Genomic DNA, 14,008 nt, shown 5'->3' with positions numbered 1-14,008 from the left:
TGTACGAAATTTTGGCACGAAGTCAGGCAATGCTCCCGATTTCAACCCATAAGCTGGCCCAGTTCATTTCAGTATGCCATGACTTAGGCTTACAGCCAAATTCTATTAAGTCCATGGTTTCAGCATTGTCCTATATTCACCGCCTGTATGATTTCCCTAATCCTGCTCACACGTTTCTCAGAAAATGCTATATAGCATAAGAAAGCAAAGGGTCTCTGACCAACGCTTAGGTTTTACCTTAAATCTTCTTCAGAAATTGATACAGAGTCTAAGTCTGGTTACCGATGATGCATATAATACCCTTCTTTTAAGGACTATGTTTCTTCTTGCTTTCTATGCACTTCTCCGAGTAAGCGAAATAACCACGACTTCAAATGGCTCCACCAATATTATCAATCGAGAAAATGTCAAATTTTCAAATGTCAAATGGCAAGGTTATCAAAGCTTCATTAAAACTAATGAACTATAAACAGTCCAAGGGTCAAACATCCACCATCATCCTCAGCAGAGCTAAAAATCGTTCACTCTGTCCGGTTAGAGTTTTGAGTAAATACTGCTCTGTTACGACCCACAAGTCAGGTCCTCTTTTTCAATTTAGTTGTGGGAAAACAGTCACAGCTAGTTATTTCAGGCGGCTATTAAAGCTTTGTGTAGAACATTGCCATTTAGACCCTACCAAATATACATCACATTCCTTCCGGATAGGGGGGGGGGGGCGACCAAAATTTCGTACAGGATATATTGCGCTTTACACATCTAAAAAGGAAATAACAGACTTGAACAAGGTTTTCAACAAACCTCGCATATTACTCAAATCATTATTCAAACTTGGCTACACTTCTAGGATTAAATGTGTTTGTATGGTGGTTTTCACTATATCATATCATATCATATCACCAGTACCTATAGCACCATACATTTCCGTATCGTACCATGACGTATCAAATCATACTGTGTCATAACGGTTTCAACCCACTCAATTCTTGCTCTCATTATTCTATAGTTAATCAGTCACCTTTGACACTGCGGATGATCACGTGACTGAAATCGTACAATGGGCTCGTACAATGGGCTCGTACAATGGGCTCATAAAATGGCGGCTTAAACTCTCGGTAAAAGCAGTGAAATAAGGGTAAGCATACAGTTAACGTTAAATTTATATAAAATATATTGTTATATAATATAATATAATATAAAGGTTCCGTGCGGCCTAGTTTTACATATAAATTTAACGTTAACTGTATGCTTCCCTCAATTTCACTGCTTTTACCGAACGTTTAAGCTGCCATTTTATGAGCCCATTGTACGAGCCCATTGTTCGATTTCGGTCACGAGATCATCCGCAGTGTTGATGTTTAATTTTTTAATTCGAAATTCCTGGTCTACAACTTTAAATATCAACACTATCCAAGGATAGTTACACTAGAAAATGGGTATGTAGATGCTTTATAAAATTTCAATTTTCATTGGGTCACCCTTGATATTGTCCTGTCTGCTGATGCTCAAACATATTAAATCCTTCCGCCCAGGAATGAGGTCCTGAAGAATACACACAAAACAACATTTAAAGTCACCAGATTTCACACACAAAATACACAGATACAATATATACACTTAAAATATGACCAGTCAAACTAGGGATGACTTTAAATGGGGCACAAACTATTTTTTAGACTCAAACAGATTGGGTCTATTCTGCACCAAGGCGAAACTAATATCATACAGTAGCATATCGCATCATACCGTATCACTCTATACCTATCTCATCATACTGTATTGTATCACATCAAACCGTATTGTATCGCATCATACCGTATTGTATCGCATCATACCGTATTGTATCGCATCATACCGTGTTGTATCGCATCATACCGTATTGTATCTCATCATACCGTATTGTATCTCATCATACCATACTGTATTGCATCATACCATATTGTATCACATTGTACCTTATCCAATCATACCCTATCATATCATATCGCATCATCCTGTATCATATCGCATCATACAGTATCGTATCATACTGTTTCATATCATACCATATCATATCGTATTATATCATTACCGTATTGTATCATACCGTATCGTATTGTTACGCATCATATTATGCCATATCACTTAATTAAAACAAACCTATGTTATGCATATAAATTTGTTTAATCTTACGTAACTTTATTGTACCATATATAACCTGACACACTTAAGATATTTATCTTGAAATAACTTTTTTTTTATAAAGTAGAAATCTTTTTTATCATGTGTCACACGTAGCTGTTTATTTGAGCCGCGTCATGACAAAACCAACATTGTGCGTTTGCGACCAGCATGGATCCAGACTAGCCTGCCCGGATGCGCAGTCTGATCAGGATCCATGCTGTTCGCTTACAAACCTTATTACAAGTAGAGAAACTGATAGCGAACAGCATGGATCCTGATCAGACTGCACAGAGGCGCAGGCTGGTCTGGATCCATGCTGGTCGCAAACCCACTATGTTGGTTTTGTCATGACGCGGCTCATTTATTTATTTATTAACACTACAGTTGAGCATACTACACAAAAGTACGACATCGACTGTCCTTCATCTAATCCGGCAAATCCACAACAATTGTTTAATTGTACAATAAAGAATGCAGAATTCAAAACTCTGATAGAACATGCAGACACGTGAGTAGAATATGAAAATTATATTGTTAATATTCCATAGTAAGAATGCAACATTCTGAAGAATCTGTAGAGATTATTTTTATGTTCAGCATATTATGATCCGACACACTTTGTCTTACTTTCAATTTGATATTCATTAAGCATTTTATTAAGGATCGTATCATTTGGGCTTAGAAAGGCAGACACACGTCAAAACTACACAACTCAGAATATTAAAGAGTTGACACAAGCCCAGCCTTTCCAATTATTTATTAATTTACCATATGATTTGGATAGCACATTTCATCGTACATTTGGTCAAGAAAGTCATCTTTTAAATGGCTTATAACTGATAAAATGCCATTTTTATATAACAATGCATGTACTTTAAATTTTTTTAGCAATAATCACTCCAGTAAAGCGAAATTTATCTATTTTAATTATTTTTGTCTTATTTTTAGGTTAAAAGTGACTTTTGAAGCTAGGAATGGAGGTTATCGACAGATGAGATATCAGGACAATCTGCGACCCGAAGACAAATTCATAGGACAGACTAGTAGTAAAAAAGTAATCTATCTATATATGTATCCAACTTTATTCTTAAACCCTCCCCATCTGTGATAGGAGAATACCCTTAAATGCAAATATCTAGCTTTGATTTGTTGAAACAACATGTACTTTCATAAATAAAAAGTATTAGGAACTTGAAATATTGTAAAACTTGTTGAATTCTAAACTAATATAATAATTATTTTTAATTTTCATGAAGCAAGAAATTGAGGGCATTATCTTTAGAAACATTAGTGAGAAGTTGCCAGATTTTTTCATAGTCAGAGTGAACATTTCATGCTAGTTGGGAAAGATAGCTTTGCGATTTTGATGTCTGCTCAGCTCTAGAGAGTTCACGACAATGTTCTTTGGGATACCTCGCCGATTAAAGTGCGTAGACATTATACGGAGTAAGACAGAAATGTCCGATAAGTTCCAATAATTAGTAAACCAATGCCATCTCCAAATGGGTCGTCAAGCATTTGTAATTTACCCACTGGCTTTCGCCTCATCTGCCTTGCCAACAATGGTAAAATTATCATTAAAAAGTCTCCCCTTGATCATCAAGCCAGCACCTGTTTAGTATATACAGGTATAATATATGGTAAACAGGTGCTGGATAGTAATTTTGTTCTTGACAATCAAGGGGAGATGATTTTATGATTATTTGACCATTATTCGATTGACACATGTGTCGAACGCCTTGGAATTTACCATTAGTGTTATTTATTTGTGATTGGTTGCTATTTGCGGTTAAATGATGTCATCTTAACATTAAATGTATATATTGTGAAGAGTTGACGCTGCAAAATTGTTTTACGTCTGCATACACACACAAACTCGTATCAAATGCAATAACATATGACACAATTTATGACTTTCCAACAATACATATCATAATTGTTTTTTTGCTTTTGTAGGTCTATTTCAAATTTGATTTCCAAGCACCGAAACACTGCACTGAAGATGATATTAGCGGATATACTGCCACTAACTGTGACAATTCAACAATGTTGCATGTCCCTAAAGAATTTACTAAAGTAAGGTTTTTAGGCATTTCGTAACAATAACTTTGTTCGATTAGAATTTTTTCTACATGTATTAATTAGTACTAATGGTTTGTCTGTTCACCAGAATTCACAGACGTTCAGCTGATATGCATGGCAAATTAATATTGTGCACCGTAAACATCATCCTTTGATCTTCAAGACCAAACTTCATCCAAAACAAGTTTCCAATGTAAAGCACCTACATTCTACATATAGCACCTTGTTTCCTACATATAGCACCTTGTTTCCTACATATATCACCTCATTTCCTACATAAAACACCTCATTTCCTACATAAAGCACCTTGTTTCCTACATATATCACCTTGTTTCATACATATAGCACATCGTTTCCTACATATATCATCTTGTTGCCTACATATAGCACCTCGTTTCCTAAATTTAGCACCTCGTTTTCTACATATAGCACCTCATTTCCTACATAAAGCACCTTGTTTCCTACATATATCACCTTGTTTCCTACATATACATGTAGCACCTCGTTTCCTACATATAGCACCTTGTTACCTACATATAGCACCTTGTTTCCACATATAGCACCTCGTTTCCACATATAGCACCTTGTTTCCTACATATAGCACCTCGTTTCCTACATGAAGCACCTCGTTTCCTACACATATAGCACCTTTTTTCCTACATATAGCACCTCGTTTCTACATATAGCACCTCGTTGCCTACATATAGCACCTCATTTCCTACATATAGCACCTTGTTTCCTACATATAGCACCTTGATTCCTATATATTATACTTTTGCCCAACATATAAAATTCATTTTCTACATATAGCACCTTGTTTCCTACATATAGCACCTTGTTTCCTACATATAGCACCTTGTTTCCTACATATAGCACCTCGTTTCCTACATATAGCACTTTGTTTCCTACATATAGTACCTCGTTTCCTACATATAGCACCTCGTTTCCTACATATAGCACCTCATTGCCTACATATAGCACCTCATTTCCTACATATATCACCTTGTTTCCTACATATAGCACCTCATTTCCTACATATAGCACCTTTGTTTTCTACATATAAGCACCTCGTTTCCTACATATAGCACCTTGTTTTCTACATATAGCACCTCGTTTCCTACATATAGCACCTCATTTCCTACATATAGCACCTTGTTTCCTACATATAGCACCTTGTTTCCTACATATAGCACCTCATTTCCTACATATATCACCTTGTTTTCACATATAGTACCTTGTTTCCTACATATAGCACCTCATTTCCTACATATAGCACCTTGTTTCCTACATATAGCACCTTGATTCCTATATATTACACTCTTGTCCAACATATGAAATTCATTTCTTACATATTGCACCTTGTTTCCTACATATAACACTCGTTTCCTACATATAGCGTTTCCTATGTATTAAACTCTTACCCAAGATATAACACTTATTTCCTACATATAACATATTTTTGTCTCCTAGGTAAAACTTTTTTGTCTAGATTTCTACATTGAACAATTTCATGTTAGATGTAACTCGTGTCCATCATAATACACTGGTTCCCATCATATTACACTTGTGTCCATCATATTACACTCATGTCCATCATATTACACTTGTGTCCATCATATTACACTCATGTCCATCATATTATACTTTTGTCCATCATAATACACTCGTTTCCATCATATTACACTTCTGTCCATCATATCACACTCATGACCATCATATTGCACTTGTGTCTATAACATTACACTTGTGTCCATCATATTGCACTCGTGTCAATCATATTTCACTTGTTTCCATCATATTACATTCGTGTTCATCAGAATACACTCGTGTCCATCATATAAATAGAGGATATTGAATGAGTGTGGTGTGGATAATACAGTCTTAAACGCACCTTTCTGAGGTCTGGTTCTCGACTGCGGACCTTCTCTATCGTCAGCTTGGTGCCCGCCAGATGTTTTTGGCCCTTATCCAAAGTACATCTGTAATGGCGGTGGGCGCCCACCGTCTTACGGTGTGGAGGTTTGATCGCATCCAGCTTGTCTCCTCGCGTCGTAGCCACAGCCAGCTAGACGCCCGCTCTGCAGCCTGGCTCAGCTTCTGGATTGCCCGGCGCCTGTCTCTGCCAGTGGTGCCAACAGCTGTCATCAGTCCTACATACAGATTGCGCACAGAAACCCTCTAGCGCCTTCTTTGATGGGGAAATAGCCAAGTCCGCCAAACCTCGGTGTCGGCACTGCTCAAGTAGTTCAGTGTACTTGGCCTTCTTCCTCTCATAGGCCTTTCTTCACATCTCGTCTCCCAAGGTACTGTCAACTCGATGACAACGAGCTTCTTCCCTGTCTCGGACCACAGTACAATGTCTGGTCTCAAGTTGGTTGCTTCTGTCTTCGCAGTTTCACCCGGTTCTCACAAAGATGATGTGGCCTGCCTGTGAGTTACTTCTGCGTGGCTTCTTCTTCTCCCCATTCCAGCCAATCGGCAACCTCTCTGAGGACGTTGTCGTGTCGCCAGCGATATATGCCCCTGCGTCAGTGCATTGGAGCAGGAAGATAAAACATGTTCTAGAGTGCCTGGTTTCTTGCACAGACTGCATGTTGGGTCTGTGGATTAGTCCCCATCGACAGAGGTTAGCTGGAGATGGCAGGAGGTCATGAACTGACCTGAGGAGGAAGGATAGACGAAGTGGTTCAATACTTCCAGATGTCCTCCCAGGGGTCAGCTTCCTTTTCCAATGGTTTTCCCACGTTGGTCCATGCACCCTGCGCACCCATCTCTACCGCTCTGGCCTGTCTCTTGTTCTCCTCTTCCTTCCATACTTCTGACTGTATCAGGGCTCGCCTCTCAGTCTGGTTGGCTTGGCTCCATAGGAGTGTTTTGGTTGCACCAATACCTTGTCGTCCGACAGCCGTTACACCGACGATGTTTCCTTGTTGCATGAGAGAGCTCTCCGCCTGGCTGACAGTCTCTGTCGCTAACCACTTTCTTCCAGTAAATGGGTAACGATCCCTGCTTCCCGGGATCTGCTCATCTGGGGAGTCTCTTAGGGTAAGCACCAGTCTTTGTCTTCGCCGTCTTGAATTCTTCTACCAGTGAAGATAGTGGGAGTTGCAAGTTGTTGGTTTTTCCCCATACAGTCCAACACTGGAGAAACTGGTGGGATTCCAAGCCACTTGCGAAGATGTCGGCTGGTGATTCTCTCTAAGGCTTCTATTGTTTGAGCCTGGGTTACCTCGTAACAGCATCATTGGCCAGATTCAGCCTTATGGTAATAAAGGCATGCTGGTACAGCCAAGCTTGAACTTCCCAGGTAGGTTGCTCCGGTCTATCTTCTTCAGCCCGTCTTCTACCTGGTTCTCTAGCTTCTTGACGTTGTCCTTGTCTACTAGGCTTGGCATCAAAAAACCACTTCCCAAGGCCACTTGATTGGGTTCTTTCGTTGATGGATGGGATCTCCTCGTTCTGTAACTCGGAGCTAGAATCTGTCTGTCGTCTTGCCTTTCTTGATAATGAAGGACCTGGACTATACGGCCCTTGAATTTCATGCGGGCCCATGACGCGACGTTTGGTCAGTGCTGTCAACATCCATCTAGCCTGGACGTGTGTTGGTGTCGTCAACGTGAGGTCATCCATAACACCTCGGCTTGATGGGAGGTAGATACCTGACTCTGTCTTTGGTCTGCGGGTCTCTCTAATGGCAGCATTGATGAGCAGATTCATCCCCATGACGAAGAGTACCACAGAAACAGTACATCCGGTGACTATACCTTTCTCCAACTTCTGCCACTTCGTCAGCTGGTCGCCAACAGAAAACCGAAGCTTGATTGCCGTCAAGATAACTGGTGATGATTTTCTGGGGATGGTTGTCGACGTGGTAGTGCTGGAGGGCTGTGTAGATCAGCTGATGGGGAATAGATCCGTATGCGTTGGCAAGATCGAGCCAAACTACTGTCAAGTCTTTCTTCCCCGTCTTCGCCTCTTGAATTAGTTGGGTGATGGCGCTGGTGTGCTCTACACAACCGGAGAAAACCAGGTACTCCACCCTTCTGGACTGAAGTGTCGATGTACGCATTGGTCGTCAGGAAAGAGGTAAGTCTTCTGGCCAGGATAGCGAAGAATATCTTCCCCTCGACATTTTGTAGCAAGATGGTCTGGAACTGATTGACTGTCTTGGAGTTCCTTTCCTTGGGCGTGAATATTCCCTCTGCTTCCTTCCAGGCTTCTGGTACTTCCCCTTTCCTCCACACCACCTTGAGGAGTCTCCATAGCCCTCTTCAGTAGGAGTGGGCACATCTTGTACACTTTGTACGGGATGGCGTTAGGACCAGGATTAGAGCCCATCGAGCCTTCTTGACGACGTCCTTAACCTCTCCACAGTGGGTTTCAGTGGTTACCAGTGGCGTCTCTGGAGGTAAGGCAGGATCTATCCGGTCACAGTCCCCTAGGGCGTCTTCTCTGTTGACATCTGAATGCGTATCATGCAGGTACTTCTCAATCTCTTCAAGTGGGGTCTCTAATGTTCCTGAAAACGCTTTTTGTCAAGCAGAGTCTTTCGCAAATTTGAATGGGTTGGCTGTGAACGCAGCTCTCTTGTTCGCTCCCTCGCTTTTCTCCTCGTGTTCTCAGCTCGCCGCAGAGACTTCAACTGTGTGCGCAGTGTGTCACGTAGTTGGGACAGGCCAAGGCGCTGCACTGGTGAGCTGTCTCGGTACTGCTTCTTCAGCTGTCTGATTTCTTTCCTCAGGTTCTCTATGCGGTGTTGCCTCCGGTTCGGCTTTTGAGCCTCCATTGCGTTTCTTTGTTTCTTCAATTCCAAACCTCTCCTTGCAACAGAGTATACAAGGGTGGAAAGGGTGTGTAACTTCCGGTTGTACTGGACCTTGCATGGATAATTCGAGGATGAAATGTCTAGGTCCTCGTCAAACTGTTTCCATGGTGCCTTCTCAGATGCCTTGGGCCACTTGATCTTGGGTGTTCTTGTGATAGGCATTGGGCGTGGTCGGTCAGGGACGGCCTCTTGCTCCTGTGGTTGGCTGCTAGTGTCCTGCGATTTATTCAGTAGCTCTAGGAGGGGGTCGTCTTCATCCATCATTGGATCCTGGGTGGCATCGTGCGCTGTCTCTTGAGCGGAGAGTTCATCAGTACTGTGGGTAGTCTCCTGACTGGAGTACTCCCGCGTCTCACTAGCCATACTGGCTATGCGCTGCTCAAGTGGCCTCACGCGCTGGCAACCAGACTTCCCCTGGTGAATGCGTAACCCTCGTTGGTTTTTGCAGACTTTGCCACAAGGGCAAGTTACTGTCCCTGGTGCTGAGTCCGTAGTCGATTGGGCAGGCCGTGTCGATTCCATAAAATCCGTCCATGTGAGTCTTTCATCCTCCCCCGTCTCGGAAGACTCTGGGGGTGTCTTTCATTAGTGGAGTCTGTAGCTTGTCTGTGGGTGTCTTCTCACGAAGGCTGCACGTCGGGATGCTACCCCTAGTGCCCCGGTTCCAGTCTGTTCCTGGGTCAACTGTCTCTCAAGTGTCACCAATCTATTCCTGGTTGCCATCCAGTCTTTCCTAGAAGTCACATGGTAAACCAGATGATCAATGTGGGATAATACAGTCTTAAACGCACCTTTTCTGAGGTCTGGTTCTCGACTGCGGATCTTCCTCCATCGTCAGCTTGGTGCCCCGCCAGATGTTTCGGCTCTTATCCAAGTACATCTGTAATGGCGGGTGGGCCCACCGTCTTACGGTGTGGAGGTTGATCGCATCCAGCTTGTCTCCTCGCGTCGTAGCCACAGCCATGCTAGACGCCAGCTCTGCAGCCTGGCTCAGCTTCTGGGTTGCCCGGCGCCTGTCTCTGCCAGTGGTGCCAACAGCTGTCATCATTCTACATACAGATTGCGCACAGAACCCTCTAGCGCCTACTTCGATGGGGAATAGCCATGTCCGCCAACCTCGGTGTCGGCACTGCTCAAGTAGTTCAGTGTACTTGGCCTTCTTCCTCTCATAGGCCTCTTCACATCTCGTATCCCAAGGTACTGTCAACTCGATGACAACGAGCTTCTTCCCTGTCTCGGACCACAGTACAATGTCTGGTCTCAAGTTGGTCTGGACGATACCCAGGAACACAAGCTTCTTTCCTAGATCGACTGACATATTCCATCCTGTGGCGCCGTCAAGGATCGATTTCTTCTGTGAAGCTTCTGTCTTCGCAGTTTTACCCGGTCTCACAAAGTTGATGTGGCCTGCCTGTGAGTTAAATACTAAATTTATTGAACGAGTTGAATAAAATCATATTATGCGAGCCTCTGGCGAGCATAATATTGTTTTATTCAACGAGTTCAATAAATTTAGTATTGAATCTACACGGATATAATATTCTATTTATCACATGTATAAAATAAGAACAGTAAACTGTAAAAATGAGTATTTTTTCAATGACGCGCCTATAGTGTAACGCTAACATTAGCGCGGTTTTACGCTATGTTTTTATATAGCGCAAATGACGTCACGTCAAAGTGTTATTACACTAGTGTAATATCGTTTTTATTAAATGGCTTTATTACACTCCTGCGCCGCGGTTTATGTGATAATACTCATTTTCTACATATTACTTTCGTTTCCTACATATAATACCCGTTCTGGACATGTTACGCCCTTTAAATGTAATATAACCTTTTCTGACATATAACTTTTATATTTCATATAACACTATTGTCGAGCATAAAACGCTTGTTTCCTGTACAATAAAATATCTTATCAAGATATAATTCAACGTGATTGATCTTTAATTGAAAGTTGTATCTATAAAGGAACCAATCACAGTACGCTGGAAAGGCTGGACAGACGACAAGTATGGTTCACAAATGTGGATGTACTATCTGGAGCTTCACAAACTTGTTGTAAAAGATGCTACACTACAACTCACTGAACGGAACCCCATCAAACCTATGGCCAGAAATCAAACGTTACACATGGGTAATATGTCACACTACCAGACGTTTACTCCTCTGGAACCAGGAATGTATAGGTACGTATATATAATTTCACCACCGAACACAGTTAACCATATAGAAATCACGTTTTTGTTTTACGTAAAAAAATCCCCATATTTCGGTGGCCAGTAGCGTCCCCATATTCCGGTGGCCGGTAGCGCCCCCATATTCCGGTGGCCGGTAGCGTCCCCATATTCCGGTGGCCGGTAGCGTTCATTTTAATGCTGCAAGAAATTTGATTGTCAGTTTATAAAATAATGCCGGCAACTTTTAAATCCGTGAGATTTTATGTCAAAATTGTATAAAATGACGCGACTTAAAAGAAACTAGAAGAGTTTTTCTGTCACACTTCTGTCGTAAAAAGTGGAGTTTTACCGCAACATTTTCTGTGTACATAGTAGACTAAGCCACGCAAACAAATATGCCTACTTTAGGCAGCCGATTGCAGCCATAATAATCTGCGATATTTTTTTTTTCTAATGCATACCTTGTCAACAGTCAAGTATTTGAATTTAAGTCTCGACTTTTTATGCCAGGAAATGTCTGCAAAAAGCTGCGGCTTAACAGTGGTATTACTTGCTGCGATATTTTGAAACCATTAATGACGTCTTTTCGAGGACATGAACCACCCTGACAACAACAAATAAATAACTGTCTATTGTGCATTAGATAGTTATAGGTCTCATTGTTTGTTTTGTTTGTTTGTTTCATTTTACGCTTTTTCCCAACAGTATTTCTGTCATATAGGCGGGTAGTTTCCTCACCATCGTTCCTCAATCCTGGAGAGTTACACCAGTACTAGACTACCTTCCTCCGAGCTAAACTACCAAAGCATCTCCTGCGGATCGAACTCACGCCAGAGATGCAAATCTATAAAAATGGAGGGGTTTGCCTTTTGTATTCGTCATTAATTATCAAAACGAAATATTTTCAGTATCTTATTGGAAGTAAGGGATATTGCCAACAATTCACGGATAGCTCGACGGTTTGTCCTGTATGACAAAGAGTCAGAAGTAGAGTTGAATAAGGAAAGTCCAAACGGATTGCACGTGTCGTCTGCTCAAAACCACACAGGCTTCAAATGGCAGTCTGCAGGAAGTGAAGGTAGTGATATCTGTTTATATGTAGTTAGATATGGATTATATCTCACCAAGGAGGATGTAATTAAATGTAAACTTGTATATTTTCACCAGAGTAAAAAATATTTGTCTCTAATTTTCACTAATTCGGACAAAATGTTGAGCAGTTAACAATCTTGTCATTCTGCCATACTTTATAAAGAAAACATTATACTTTAAATCATGTAAATAGCAAACCTCTTTATTTTATTTAGACATAACAATATTTAAGGTTGTATGCTACAGTTACATATCGAGCTACCACAAAGGCCAAATGAAAACTGTAAAACAGAATTTCTTAAAATTTTTCATGATCTTAAATATATAGTTTTATGACAAAAACAACAATGACACTTTTTTCTACATTTTGAAAGTTGTTTGTTTCAAAACCGTTTGGAACTAATATTTGACAGCCATTCCTCCCACCTCCCACAGCCATTCCTCCCCATTTTTCCAATATTTTTTTCAGGACAAGTTACAGACATTGTAGTCAACTGGACAGGATATTTCATGAACAAAGCTCACGAGGAAGGTCACTACAACAATGAAATACAGACGTTTAAACCACAATTTGAAGATTTAGAAGATGATGGTATTCTTTACACGAGAAAGTAAGTCAGTGTTTAACATTTATATGGTTTATAAAGGTGTGCCTTATTATGATATCGATTTCTTGTCCTCCATAAACGAATGGTATTGGTGTAACGACTGATTAAGGTAGTCAACGAGTGATTAAGGTTGTCAGTATGTGATTAAGGTAGTCAACAAGTGATGAAGGTTGTCTGCATGTGATTAAGATAGTTAACGTATTATTAAGGTAGTCAACGTATGATAAAGGTAGTCAACAAGTGGTAAAGGTAGTCAACAAGTGGTAAAGGTAGTCAACAAGGGATTAAGGTCGTCCGCATGTGATTAAGATAGTCAACGTATGATAAATATAGTCATTAAGAGGTTAAGGTAGTCAACAAGTGGTTAATGTAGTCAACAAGTGGTAAAGGTAGTCAACAAGTGGTAAAGGTAGTCAACAAGTGGTAAAGGTAGTCAACAAGTGGTAAAGGTAGTCAACAAGTGGTTAAGGTAGTCAACAAGTGGTAAAGGTAGTCAACAAGTGGTTAAGGTAGTCAACAAGTGGTAAAGGTAGTCAACAAGTGGTAAAGGTAGTCAATAAATGGTTAAGGTAGTCAACAAGTGATTAAGGCAGTCAAAGTGTGATTGAGTTAGTCAACGAGTGATTAATGTAGACAATGAGTGGTTAAGGTAGTCAATGTGTATGGATGTAGTCAATTAGTGTTAAAGGTAGTCAACAATTGATAGAGGTAGTGAAAGTTTGATTAAGGTAGTCAGCAAATTTACATGCAGTTGGTCTCATCTACAAGTTACTTTTTCTACATTATTTGATTGTAAAGGGGACTGTATTTTGGTTCTCAATATCAAAAGGGAAGTAATCTCCGCCAGACATGAATTATTCTTTAGTATGTCTGTAAGGATGAGTAACAAGTACATAATGAACTTTTATATCATATTTATAGGTTTGTAAATGCATCACTTGATATTATCATATGTATAGGTTTGTAAATGCATCAATCGATGTTATCATATTTATAGGTTTGTAAATGCTTCACTCGATGACATCATATTTATAGGTTTGTAAATGCATCACTTGATG

The 14,008-nt window shown here is 40.6% G+C and overlaps 1 protein-coding gene across 3 annotated transcripts in view; it reads left to right on the top strand.

Annotated features, from left to right (window-relative positions):
• Positions 1 to 14,008, top strand: part of LOC132751969 (uncharacterized) — an 85,176-nt gene that overhangs the window by 19,508 nt on the left and 51,660 nt on the right. For 2 of the 3 annotated variants that reach the window (XM_060742198.1, XM_060742200.1), the window contains 6 exons: positions 2,545 to 2,668; positions 3,109 to 3,214; positions 4,117 to 4,236; positions 11,042 to 11,259; positions 12,159 to 12,328; positions 12,812 to 12,953. In XM_060742198.1, the coding sequence (XP_060598181.1) occupies positions 2,545 to 2,668; positions 3,109 to 3,214; positions 4,117 to 4,236; positions 11,042 to 11,259; positions 12,159 to 12,328; positions 12,812 to 12,953 (880 nt within the window). Of the gene's footprint in view, positions 1 to 1,414; positions 1,434 to 2,544; positions 2,669 to 3,108; positions 3,215 to 4,116; positions 4,237 to 11,041; positions 11,260 to 12,158; positions 12,329 to 12,811; positions 12,954 to 14,008 lie in introns of those variants that run through there. The other variant, XM_060742201.1, reaches the window with a different exon arrangement.

This window comes from Ruditapes philippinarum, unplaced genomic scaffold (assembly GCF_026571515.1).
Source record: "Ruditapes philippinarum isolate M1 unplaced genomic scaffold, ASM2657151v2 ctg1029_1_1_1_1, whole genome shotgun sequence".
Lineage (NCBI taxonomy): Eukaryota > Metazoa > Mollusca > Bivalvia > Venerida > Veneridae > Ruditapes > Ruditapes philippinarum.
Note: the sequence above shows the minus strand (reverse complement) of the source record. Positions and strands in the feature narration are given on the sequence as shown.